The sequence below is a fragment of the Homarus americanus genome, unplaced genomic scaffold (assembly GCF_018991925.1).
Source record: "Homarus americanus isolate GMGI-L3 unplaced genomic scaffold, GMGI_Hamer_2.0 scaffold23617, whole genome shotgun sequence".
NCBI classification, from domain to species: Eukaryota; Metazoa; Arthropoda; class Malacostraca; order Decapoda; family Nephropidae; genus Homarus; species Homarus americanus.
The window spans coordinates 1,295,853-1,309,545 of NW_024720711.1; the positions used below are offsets into that span (position 1 = coordinate 1,295,853).

Below are 13,693 nucleotides of genomic sequence, written 5' to 3' on the forward strand. Positions count from 1 at the left end.
GGCGTGGCTTAGTAGTTGACCACGAGGCATACACTGGGGAATTCGTGGGGTCGGCTACGCAGAGACAAACAGCGTTTGTAGGGGAGAAATCCACTACAGCAGAACCGAAGTGTGTGTGTGGGGGGGGGCGTCCCCTACATGATTTTGCGGCTGAGTGTCAGTTTGTGATACCGTACGTCATTCTAGATACTACTACATTCATCGAACCTGAAAATTATGAAATTATTGTAACTTTTTGACGGTGGACATAATTTCTACAGAAAATTACGCTGTGATGAAGTTTACACGAATTTTATCAAAGTGTTATGTCATTGTTTTATTTTTAGATATGAAAACTTATATTTATTATTAATAGTACTGTAGTTGTAGTGGTAGTAATAGTATTGTCTAGTAGTGTATTTTAGACCTGACCGCCATGTAGCCCCGAGAGGACTAGCCTATAGCTGCCACACACCACCATTATGTAAGGCAAAAACTCTAAAGAAATTATAATAACCAAGCTAACTCAATTAAAATAATCACTTAATCTTTAAAGTATTATTTTCTGTTTATTGAAGTTACATTTGGTTGTTAGCATCATCAGAAAATAGAAAATAATGTAAATAATGTTGGCCTTGGTACTTGTGACGCCAGTGACGGTTTATTTACTAACAGAAAACCACGAAATTTAAAGACCAGTGAGAAATAAATTAAGACAGGCTCGAGTAACATTAACAACGGAAGATATAAAAGAATGTAACTAATCAACGAATAAAAATTGTACTTACTAGTAGATCTGAAGTGACAGCAGGTGGAAATGAGTTGTATAGACAGGTGAGAATTGTTCTCGACATCTTGTTTAATCTTAAAAGTATTATGATAACCTATTTAATCAAACCACTCCCTTGGGGAGGGGTAATACTCAAGGTCATGGTCCCTCAATAACCAGAAACTTTACAAAAAAAAAAATGGCAATTTCTGAGAACCACTACCACCCGGTCCGACTAATTACCCAAATGTAGCCACAATGAAGTCAAATAATGGTCCTACATGAATAAATCGGACTGCCAATCACTTCTCGACTAGTATTTGGTGTCACAAAGTCAAAAAGAAATTGGAAAACTTAATTTAATCTGAGTTAATAGACAGCGTGCATGTACCGAGGGAGCGAGTAATTACCCAAATGTAGCCGCAATGAAGTCAAATAATGGTCCTACATGAATAAATCGGACTGCCAATCACTTCTCGACTAGTATTTGGTGTCACAAAGTCACAAAAAATTGGTAAACTTAATTTAATCTGAGTTGGGTTAGGTTAGGTTAGGTTAGGTTAGGTTAGGTTAGGTTAGGTTAGGTTAGGTTAGGTTAGGTTAGGTTAGGTTAGGTACATGCACTCGATCTATTAACTCAAATTAAATTAAGTTTACCAATTTTTTGTGACTTTATGACACCAAATAATTATCGAAAAGTGATTGGCAGTCCGATTTATTCATGTAAGACCATCATTTGACTTCATATTGGCTACATTTGGGTCCATTTGGGTAATTACTCGCTCCCTCGGTACATGCACGCTGTCTATTAACTCAGATTAAATTAAGTTTTCCAATTTCTTTTTGACTTTGTGACACCAAATACTAGTCGAGAAGTGATTGGCAGTCCGATTTATTCATGTAGGACCATTATTTGACTTCATTGCGGCTACATTTGGATACATTTGGGTAACTAGTCAGACCCCTACCACCAGAAGTTGTTTGATTTCGTTCATTTTTCTAACATGTTCCTATTGTTATAGCAAGTATTTTAAAAGAGACGAAATTTACTAGAACCAGTAAAGGTGTAGACAATGGCTACCACCAGAAGTTGTTTGTTGATTTTCTTTATTTTTCCTATTCTTATTGTTTTAATGATTTTGGATAGTATATTAAAAGAAACGACAACATTATATTATAATTTTAAGTATTTTTAAAGATTTTATTTTCATTAACTCTATCCTACGATCATAAATTCCTTGTTAGTGGGCAAGGCATGAAGGATGAGGGAAATTACTGGGTAAAAACACTGCGAACACTGATGTTATGGCATTAAAATTACTTCTCTAGGTGCATTTGTAATGCCAAAAATAATTTTCTTCCCTTTAATGAGTCCAGCGTGACAATATTCCTGCTTTGCCATTGTTCATTGTTGACAACCTGTATAAATTCTGTGCCATTAATCCTGATCCTTTAAATAAAATAAATATGCAACTTTATTAACTTTACATTCCGTTAATACAGGTCTATTGTTCTTTTGTTTAGTTATTAAATGCATTCTCTTTTTTTCATTTCAACAATATAGAACCAATAAATAATGTGTCATATTTTTACTTTTACAGGATCTTTTAGACTAATTCCATTCTCTTCTAATTGTTTTGAATACCATTAACAATCTTCATAATTCTCTATTAACTTAGTCTCCTCACATTTATACGGATCCCCCAAGGTGGGTCTACAGGGGGTGTACATCACGTGAAACACTGTCTCTTGAACATAAGAACATAAGAATGGGGGAAACTGCAGCGGGCCTTACTGGGCAGTCCCATTTACACCCAACCCCTATTGCTCATATGAGCATCCAACCTATGTTTGAAGCTATCCAGCGTATTCGAGTTAATGATGATATTTGGTAACTTGTTCCATTCATCCACTCCTCTGTTACCAAACCAGTGTTTACCAATTTCGCGCTTAAATCTAAATTTGTCTAATTTAAAACCATTGTTACGAGTTCGCTCCTGGTTGGATAGTTTGAGTACCTTTGTAATGTCCCCTTTGTTCAGTCCTGACTTTCATTTATACACCTCTATCATATCGCCTCTCACTCTACGTCTCTCGAGGGAGTGCAAATTAAGATGCTTTAACCTGTCTCTGCACTCAAGGTTCCTAATGCCCGGGATTAGTCTTGTCATTCTCCTCTGAATTCTTTCCATGGATTCTATATCCATTCTGTAATACGGTGACCAGAATTGAACTGCGTAATCCAAGTGAGGTCTCACAAGCACAAGATATAGTTTTAGGATGACCTCGCTAGTCTTGTAACTAACACTCCTTTGTATGAACCCAAGTACATTATTAGCCTTGTTTCGTCCACCGATTCGAAAACTGATGAAAAGAATGTTAATAGATTAGTTAGACATGAATGCCCGCTTGTGAAGCCATGCTGGAAATCATTGATCAATCGGTGCTTCTCCAGGTGATTTCGAATAGAGTTTGAAATGATTGCTTCCAGTAATTTGCCTACCATTGATGTTAAACTGATTGGGCGGTAGTTAGAGGATAGTGATCTATCCCCTTTCTTGAAAATTGGTATTACATTCGCAATCCTCCAGGATTCTGGTACTACACCTGTTTTTTAGGACATGTTAAACAACTTTGCTAAGGGCATACTAAGCTCTTCCTTACCTTCCTTTAATACTCTAGCAAATATCTCATCGGGACCAGGTGACTTATTAGGCTTTAGTTTGTCTATTTGCTTACTAACATCGTTACTAGTCACTACTATCTCGCTTAATTTGTTTTCTTCACTATCTCTGAATAGAGTCGGTGCCTCGTGTATCATGTTTAAATTTTCGGTGGTGAAAACTGTTGAAAATTAGTTATTCAGATTATTGCTCATTTCTCCGTCGTTGTCAGTGAGCTCGCCGGTATCTGACCGTATTGGTCCAATCTTTTCTCGTGTTTTAGTTTGATGCATTTGGTAGAATCCTTTGGGGTTTGTCTTCGCCTCCCTTGTTAGCCTTACCTCATTATTCCTCTTGGCCTTCCTTATCTCGGTTTTAACCCTACTCGCCAATACCTTATAATAATCCTGGAGGTAAATTTCGCCACGATTTATCCTTCTACTTATAGCCTTCCTTTGGCCAATAATGTTCTTTAAATAATTATTTATCCATTTAGGGTCTTTGTTGTCTGATCTGAGCTTTTTGTATGGTATGTTCTGCCTTTGTGCATTAAGTAACTCATTATTTAAATTGTCGTGGAACTCGGCAATCTCAGATCTCGTTATCAGGTCGGTGTCAACCGTCAGGTTTGTGGGTGGGGTGAGGTCGGTGTGAGTCACCCCCAGGCGTCATACCCCTTCCCTCAACTGCCTCTTCAAACTATCAAAGTTTGCCCTTCTGAAATCTGGCACTTTAGTGGAATTTTCCTTTCGTCTGCCCTGAAAATCTAACTGGAATCTAATTTCTTTGTGATCGCTGTTTGCAAGTTCGTTCCCTACCTCGACATTGCTAATGAGGTTTTCTCTGTTCTACAGAACTAAATTGAGTATATTATTACCCCGGGTGGGTTCGGTTATATGTTGACTTTGGAAACAGTCCTGGATCGTTTCGAGAAAATCCTCTGATTCTGAGTTACCCGTAAGGTCAGTCCAATCTATTTGGCCAAGGTTAAAGTCGCCTACTATGCTGACTTTGTTGTGTATGGAAGCCCTGCGCATTGCATCCCAGATAAGTCGCTCATTAACTCTATCAAGATTGGGAGGTCTATATATTACTCCTGTGATTAATTTTTCTCTACTGTCGATTAATTCTATCCAAATTGTTTCTGTATTCCGCTCAGTTTTTATTTCCTTGTTTATTTCACACTTCAGGTTATCCCTGACATAGACTGCTACTCCGCCTCCTTTCCTGGTCTGCCTGTCAGTATGGAACAATTGTAACCTGCAATTTGGTATTCGATAGGTAACTCACGTGAGTCTAGGTTGATCCATGTTTCAGTGAATGCTATTAGTATATCGATTTTTTTCAGTACATACCAAGGCCCTAATATCATCCATTTTGTTTCTCATACTTCTACTGTTCGCGTAGTAGACATTTAGGTTAGTCGGGTTCTGAGTCCTCCCTTTACCGCGTTTAGGTCTTAACTCTCTGTCTAATTTAGTTTTGTCATCATTCCTAACACTATTTCCCTGGAACCTTTTACTTTGTTTACCCGCTCCCACTGCAGTCTCCTCCACCCCCGTGCCCATATGTTCCCCTAGTAGTTTAAAGACTTCGATATCTTTTGAACTGCCCCCTCTAGAGACCCCGCCAGGGTTGCCACCCCATCCCGAGACAGGTGCACCCCACCCCTAGCATAAAGGTCCTTTCTGCCGTAGAAGCTGTCCCAGTTGTCAATGAATGGGACTGATAATGACTTGCAATATCTGCCAAGATGGATTTTATAATTATTATTATTATTATTATTATTATTATTATTATTATTATTATTATTATTATTATTATTATTACATTTTCGCCCTCCAGGCCCCAATGTGGGTCAGTGACCTGTGCCCAGGTGGGCTAATCCCCGTAAAAAAAAAAATATATGTGTATACAGTGATCCCTCGGTTAACGAGCGCCTCGGTTAACAAGATTTCGGTAACGAGTTACCTTCCATAAGATTCTTAACTAAGGTTATCGAGCAATCCCTCGATTAACGTGTTTCTTACGAGCCGACCTCAACATGTTTTCGCTTGCATTTGGCGGTCCACCAGCTGTAGTATTAGTCCGCCAATACAGTAATAGGTTTGAGGGCTTAAATTCCTTACTATTTTAGTATATATCAAGAAGTTTTTACTATTCAATAATTTTAAAAGTTTAATATTAAATTTTTTAGTCATTTTAACAATTATTATATACATAATTGAAGGTAAGGATACTAGTTTCATGCGCGCCATCCAGCCTGGCAACACACCAAACAGGCGCCAGTCTCTCTGTCTTTTCAGTGGAGGTAACATCTTGCTTGAGACTCTCTTCAACTAAACGCTTTATTTCTGTGTTTGCAAGCAAATTATTGGTCATTCTGAAATTTATTTTACATATTGACAATATATAATGCAGTGCAGTGTTTATTTAAAGAAAATAATCTTGAATTACACCAAGAGAACTAAAATTTTATGGGTGAAATGGCGCCATGGGGTGACTTCTCTTCCCGCCCTTTGTTTTCTCTTCTCCCTTCTCCTCCACCCCCATTCTAATTCCCATCATCATCATCATCATCATCCAGGAGCCTTCTACATACACACCTCAAAGTAAGTGTACTTTTCTACCTTTTTTGTTGAATTTAGGCAATTTTCGGTGAGCTGGAACCAATTACCCAAAAACCCATTGAAACAATGGTTTCGGTTAACGAGCAACCTGCTGGAACGGATTGTGCCCATTAACTGAGGGACCACTGTATACAGTACAGTATATACAGTATACCCCCCTGTATATATTTTTGTGTTGTCCCTGAAGTAAAGGGGTAAACAGATTTTTTTTATTGTGCCAATATTGTTCTCATATTCCATATTTTTTTCATGATACTTAACTTATCTTGGTAAAGTATGGTTTATATAAGCATTGTGAGTTGTGAGCACAGTACATGTTTATGTTTGTGTTGACATTGTTTATTCTCTCCTCATATCTTTATCATAAGTTCCATTGTGTATTGCTTCTCAGAACACTGGAGGACGTGAAGAAGTTAATTCACCATGCCAAGCTAACAGAAGATGAACTGCTCCCTGCTACACAAATGCTGGAATTTTCATCAGACTTTGGGGACGACAAAGATGAGGTGGTGTTGCTGGAACTGGACCCTAAACTACTGGACAGTATCAAAGAGGAGAGGTAAGCTTGTGTTGTATTGGTCCATTAGAGCTTTTGCTCATAAGTGGGTGTATGTAAATTTTGGGCTTGATGATGATGATGTGTTAAATTTGGAGGTGATGGAACATGAGGATTTCCCAGGCCATTCTCTGTAGCTCATATGGTTTGTTCAGGTGGTGTGTCTTTTAGTTTACAATAACAGGATGCTGGAGAGGAATTGGTACATTTTTATAGTCACTTTTATGCTTCCTCCACCATTAGCTGGAGGTCATCAGTGTTAGTCCTTTCTAGCCATTTGTCTATAAAGTTCTTCACCAAGAGAAGGGCTGATATTCAAGGATATTTTTACTTTTCTTTTACTTTTAATATTTCAGTGCTGTGTTGCGAGGCGAGCCAGAGGAAGGAGCCATGTTATGTACCAAAAGCAAAACATATGAAGTATGTGGGGTTTTTTTTAATGAATGAAAAGTAGATAATGCATGTGACTGCTTGTATTCCTTGTAAATATTCAAATGTATTACTGTACTCTGCCAAGATTTTTTTTTTAATATGGCATCATATTTAGGTTACCCCCAAAGCTTACAGTTTTGACCTGGATAATCCAAAGCTAATATTAGAAGTTCAATTTATTTTTCTCTTACCATTGATGGACTGGTGTAATTATTGGCCAGATTAGATGCATCAACAGTCACAATGGGACTAAAGGATTTTTGTTTCAGCTCATTGATAAAAATCTTTATTTTAAACATAATCACAAGATACAGAAATGCCTCTCATATACCTAATACAATATTTTGAATGTATGCCTAAATTTTTTACAGTACCCTGTAATATAACACAAAGCATTAAATGTGAAAATCATATGAAAGTACAGTATTGATGTTTTAGTAAAATGGTCAAATACTGGTACAGTACATGGCCAGTTATTAATATACTGTATTGATTTATTCATCATGTACAGTATTTCACAAGAGCAAATTTAATGTTTTAGGTGCGATATGCTGAAACATCAAATTCTATGGTGTTGATACCGAACCTGACCACACCCAGTAGAGAGGACACAGGGGAACGAACACTGCATAGCCGGCAGGTGAGATGCTTTTATTGTTTCTTATTATTTGTGTGTAGTGAACTTGTGGGTGTCTCCATCATCCTAGACTCTTAATGTGTTTTACTTCTGTTTCTTTATGACTTAGACTGCTGTTATTGCCACTTGTACCTAAAAAAATGAGGCAATATTTTGGTTGTGGTAGGAAGATGTTCATCAAGCATGGCCAATCTTTTAATTTGTAATAATTGAAGCTTTGATCAAATGATCCAAACCATTTCTGAGCCATACTTACAAGTCCTGCATACATGGAATATTCTGTAGATGTATTTCTCTCTTCCCTTTCCTTTTCTCTCTCTCCTCTTTTTCTCCCTTTCCTCTTTTTCTCCCTTTCCTCTTTCTCTCTCAACTGCTATGATGCCATACTGTTGGCTGCTGTAACTGTTATGATGAAGGAAACTTGTTGGCAGGTGTGTGGCATCCACTATACCTTTCTGGAGGTCCGACCGTGTAAGCCTCGTGTCCAGAAGCTACGCCAGTTGTTAGAAGAACAGCCGTACTCAGGCCAACAGGAGAAAAACCAAGATGGCAAAGACAATAGGTATGGTCACTTTCGAGTATCCTCCACTACTCCTGAGATGAGGAACACATATACCTGTATCTGTGTGTTTGTCTGTCTGAACATTTGCCTCTTGTGAATGTATTAAATTAAACAAATACAAACCCCCCCCTGTACCAATGATTTCTAACCAGATTTAATAGGTAGATTATCATAAGATCACAGATGTGTCCAGTTAACAGTATTTTATCACTGTCCAGAGTAGTTGCCTCGTGGACTTTGCTGCAGCACAAAGGGACCTGGTGACTTCTTTTGACAGACCAATGGTAGGATTTATAGACAATGCTGAGCTTGAAATAAATTTTGTACTCTAACTTTCTTAACCATCAATATACACTTTCCTTTCAACTTGGAAAAAGTAAGGTTAGTGAACTAGATTTTAATATATTAGAATCATTATCTTGTCTTGAAATACTGTAGAGAACAAGACATTAGCTGAGGCAGGCATGAGGGTAGTGATCTTGCTGTAGTCAAATAAAACAGGATCTCAATAGGGAAACCATCCAGTTTCAGAATACTATATTGTTATTGGACTGACATTCCCCAATTAGCTAAAATAAAATGTTTGCATATTTATATTATTTAAAGTCATGGATATACAGGGTGAGCATAAAGTTTTTCCTTGATAATGAAAAATCATATCTCGAAGACCATTTTAAATAGAAACATGAATGTTATAGCATTGTGTAGATGAAATCATAGATTTTTTTCATGCATATTTTAAGCTGCAAAAAACTGTATGTTTGTACCTAGCATATGTTTTGTGAAATAAATGTTTGTAATCAGGGAAAGACTTTATGCTCACCCTGTATTTTCTTAACTGACAGAAAGCTTCAGTTAAGGTATAGTGGAATCCATTAGATGGGGGTTTCACATCTAATGGACCCTCGATGTAACAGACTTTCCTCTCCATATACGTAGTCCCTTAAATAGAGGTTTCACTGTAGATACATTAATAGGATTTTTTTCTTTCTTTTGAGCAATACAGTAGTTTCATATTTACAGGTACACATTGAGTGACCTACTGGACAGAGTTCAGTGCAGTGAGGAGGAGCTGGACAAAGCTTTGCAGGAGGTGGAAGCTTATCATTTGTATGGTAAGGTTAATATTTGGTTCACTTGATGCAAGGGATGAGTTTCTCCCTATGTAATGTAAGACTGATGTAATATACTCACTGTATCGAGAGTGAGAGATGTGCAGTTCTTGGTATCATTACATCTAAGATTCTTTTTTTTTCTTTTTCCAGGATTTTGGCAACTATTGGAATTTGATTACCATTTCAAAGTGGTCTCACACATCCTCGCTTTGATTGAGTCAAAGTCATGGCCATTAGACGGAATTCCTCGTATGGAAGCCATCAAGGCACTGAGTGAACTTGAGCCTCTCACTATTATGATGCAGTGCTTTGATTATTACCTCAAGCCCACAGACAAAGATACAGATGAGGGTGAGGCAAATCCAGATATGTTTTATGTAGGTAGACACCACCTCACTTGTGTCAGACATATCTAAATACCATAATACTGGAGTGTATTTTGTAATACGTATTTTACATCGTATGCAGTGGATTGGGTGACTCAAGTACTGCATCAACAAATCAACAGGTTGACACTCAGGGCTCTTATGACCCTTGATTGTGTACTTGGACTACATCTTGAAATCCAGCAGTAGTAACTCTTCCTACTGGATATGTAGATGCTAAAAAGACAGTACTTCAAGAACATAAATTACATGAGTGTATGGATGAACTTACAGACTCCCAAACTTTTATCAGCAGGAAGAACAAAAGTAACTGAGTAGAAAATGTTCATTACATATTCATTAGAAAATAAAAAGTGCTTGATTTGGTTATTAACACAAATAATTGTCCCCTTTATTGTTACAAAATAATCCCATACTAAAATGTAACAAGAATTTGATAAATAAAATGTAATTTATGTGTTTTGCACACAAGATTTATTGATTCTGTGTTGAGTTGTACTGTGCATTTATTGTAAATTTAATTCTCTCCCTCTTGCAGGAGATACACTGTACACACTACATGATGATAAGGTCTGTCGTCTCTGTGCTGAAGTTTTGTTGAAGTCCGCAGATAAATACAACTTTACGGAGTTCCTCAATATTTGGCAACAGAGTGTTCCTGAAGGTACCGTAGGTGTTGAATTTTGTGTTGTAGGGAGCAGAGTGAAGCAAGTATTTCTAGGTTGGTGTTCCACGCAACAGTATAACAAATTGGTTAAAATACAATACATATTTAAAGTTCTGGAATCACTACATTATTTTAGTTCATTGAACAGTCATAGAACTCCTCAAACAAGGTATCGTTATTCGCAGGGTTAACAACGAGTCTGAGCCAACTTGAAGGACTTGCACTGGTGGACCGCTCAGCAACTTCAGATGCCATCTTCTACTTCCCTGTCACTAGTCTTCCACACGACATACAAAAGAGATTCAACCTCCTCTTTGAGACCAGAGAAAAATGGTCTTTTGAGGAAATCAGGCCTTATGTAGAGTAAGTGTTATTGTATTGTTAATGTATTATACAGTATTAGCTACATTAAAAGTGTTCAAAATTGGAGCTGTTTGTAGATCTGTGTAGCAATGTGGATACCCTGCCTGTGGTAGGTATGTTGATTTATGTGTTGCTCTTATCCCACTTAAAATATTGGAACAACCACTTGCTGCTTGGGCTGGTAACATTGGGGTGGTTCTCTCTCAGTATTTCATTAATTTACATTAAAAGATATGTACTTCTTATACATAAGCCAGTGTCTCTTGCCATATAAATATACAGTAGTACTGTGATAAGAGTTATGATAAAATGAAAATATGTAATTTTTTGTGACTAATGATGATGAAATTTATTCGTATTATACTCAGGGTGTATACTGTACTGGTCTGGAAAACCTGGTAAAGGCAGGGAATTTTATTTGGGGCTGTAAAACCTGGAAAAGTCAGGGATTTTTACAAATAAGCCTGGAATTTTATGTCAATTCAGTTCAACTTCAAAATATTGTTATTTTGACAGCAATCTCACCATAAATTAATGAGGTACTATATAATAGGTAAATAATTAAACTTTTAGGAACAAATTCCATTAAATAGTCCACTCCAGTAACTGAATTGTTTGTGTGTCTATCATATTTCATGTTAGCGATCAATTAACCAAGTATTACAGGCTATAGCTACTGATTCTGCAATGAGTATTGTCAGAGATGAATTGTTCTTATAATTAAATGTCTTTATTTAAGCGGATTATCCCACGTATTAATTTATAAGTCATATACTGTAGGTGGATTAGGAGTGTTATTCTTCGTTTTTTGTCAGATTTCCAGCTTTTTCGAAACTTCCAGGTCAACCCACATGAATCCCACAATTCCGAGGAGAAAAATGGGGAGGGGGGGGGATGTCAAGGTCTTTACCAATGTTCATCACTAGGCTTTAGGGTAGGTCATAAAGGGGCCTTAAATTTCTGGATTACTATCATTTATATCGTCTTTAAATTTCCATACATACAGGTACAGGCATCCCCCTCGTTGCGGAAGGGTTCCGTTCCCGGAAAATAGACCGTATCGTGAAATTCCGTAACGCGAAACCTATTTTTCCCATTGACTTCCATTATAAAACTGGAGATGCGTTCGTAAGGAATTTTTTCGGCCCCAAAAAAGTAATTCAAGCACTTTTATGAATGAAAATAAACATTTATAAACACATACAATACAGTACATTAAATAATTTATGATATACCTTCTTAAAACACCAATTTAGGGGTTAATATTGCATATTATTGCATTATACAGCTATGTGTATGTTTATTTGAGTGGCCCGTTTTCTCTAACTTCAGCACTCCTGAGTCGTCCGTTTTCTCTTAATCTTAAGAGTGCACCAGAGACTATTATTTTGTAGTAGTGACACAGAATTTGATATTGCAACTGGGGTTGCAATTGTTGAGGCAACTTAGGTATGTCTGATTACAGTTGGAGTATTCAAGATCCATTGTGAGTGATGTTTAAAGCTTCAACTGTCTTTATGGTTGGTAAAACTTGTCAAGTCTGTCAGTCTGAATGGCATGTGTGAGGGCTTGTGTTTGTTAAAATTTACCCCCAATTTCCATAAGGGCGGATTTGCGGGCCGTAACGCGAAATTATTGGTCATAATTTACAAATTCCGTAAGAGCGAAATTCCGTAACCTGGGCTTCCGTAACGCGGTGGATGCCTGTATTAAAAACCTCTAATTTTGTTATTCTGTCATAATAAATACCAAATTAATATACCTGGAAATTTTCAAATTTACACCTGGAGAACCTGGAAAAGTCTGGGAATTTTGTTTTGTTTGACCAATAGACACCCTGATACTGCAGCATTGTGTTACAGCCAAGGACTGTACACTATGTTTTGCTTACGATGTGGTGGAAATTTTCTTTGCGGGAATGAAAATAAATTTGATTTTATGTATAGAGGAAATAAGAAATGAGAGAAATTTTAAGTGAGCAAAAAATGTATTAACCACTTGTGTATGGGGTAGGGCCTTAAATTAATTAAAACATAAATTATGCTCTGCCCATAGTTGTTAATGTCTTCTTCCTTGTACTTTTTTTTGCAGAGACTTGGCTGGAGACAAGACACCTGTAAGTGCCCTGTTAACAAAGTATGCTCGAGGTTCAACAGTGAATGGCATCAAATATTACTCTGGAAAGCATGCAAGATAAATTTTTCATAATCTAATTAATTTCAGCAATAAATGTATAGTGTTTCTATTGTATTATTATAATCTTTACTGGTCACTGAATGACGTTCATATTCTTTCCTCATTATTGTTTCTCTGGAGGAATCGTCAGAAGAGATTTTACTAACAGCAAATGAAATCATAAAACATTGCATATTTTCATTTCTTTAAAACGTACTACTAATAAATAGCCATTAACCGGTTACAGAAATACATTTTAACATTTATCATTTCATTGTGTAGCAAATCCACAAAACGCCAAGTACCATACAGTATTTTCTTTATTTAACGAACTTCAGTAGAACCTCGATAAATAGGACTAATTGGGGCAGACCCGTCCGAAAAAGTGAATATAGGGGGGGTAGGGGGCACCCTCAAGACCTGGCTTGCCCCTCCCAAGGGCTGTCTTGCTCTCCAAGGAAAATGTTTTGTCTTAATAAAATTAAAAAGCAATATTGGATTTATTTATCACAGCCATTTTACTATACAGGTGCTCTTCTACTTAAGAACGTTCAATTTACAAACTTTCAGAGATACAAACATCATCACTGAGAGGGGTCACCTGCCAGAACAGTGTTTAATGTGGATGAGACTGGATAATTTTGAAGAAAATTCCAGATAGAACAAACATTACCTAATAGGAGAAGAGTGAGTCAGGTTTTACTGCGCCGGATTTAGACCTGTGGAGGCCCATGGACAGCCTCTTTGTGAAGGCCCCCC

The 13,693-nt window shown here is 37.1% G+C and overlaps 1 protein-coding gene across 2 annotated transcripts; it reads left to right on the forward strand.

Annotated features, from left to right (window-relative positions):
- Window positions 1–398: 398 nt before the first annotated feature.
- Window positions 399–13,426, forward strand: LOC121860709 (sister chromatid cohesion protein DCC1-like). Of its 2 annotated transcripts, none has more exons than XM_042358013.1 (10): window positions 399–463; window positions 6,433–6,600; window positions 6,954–7,017; window positions 7,571–7,669; window positions 8,098–8,228; window positions 9,252–9,343; window positions 9,494–9,694; window positions 10,268–10,393; window positions 10,582–10,759; window positions 12,851–13,426. In XM_042358013.1, exons 2-10 carry the CDS (start codon window positions 6,506–6,508, stop codon window positions 12,954–12,956), a joined length of 1,092 nt encoding a protein of 363 aa, XP_042213947.1. In that variant the 5' UTR covers window positions 399–463; window positions 6,433–6,505; the 3' UTR covers window positions 12,957–13,426. The 2 variants fall into 2 exon arrangements, with proteins under 2 accessions (XP_042213947.1, XP_042213946.1); XM_042358012.1 differs by lacking the exon at window positions 399–463 and adding an exon at window positions 594–813.
- The last annotated feature ends 267 nt before the right edge of the window (window positions 13,427–13,693 follow it).

Coding starts and splice junctions, on each gene's coding strand:
- LOC121860709 (XM_042358012.1), top strand. Junction 7,018..7,570: donor CCAAAAGCAAAACATATGAA/GTATGTGGGGTT, acceptor TTAATGTTTTAG/GTGCGATATGCTGAAACATC. Junction 9,344..9,493: donor GGAAGCTTATCATTTGTATG/GTAAGGTTAATA, acceptor TTCTTTTTCCAG/GATTTTGGCAACTATTGGAA.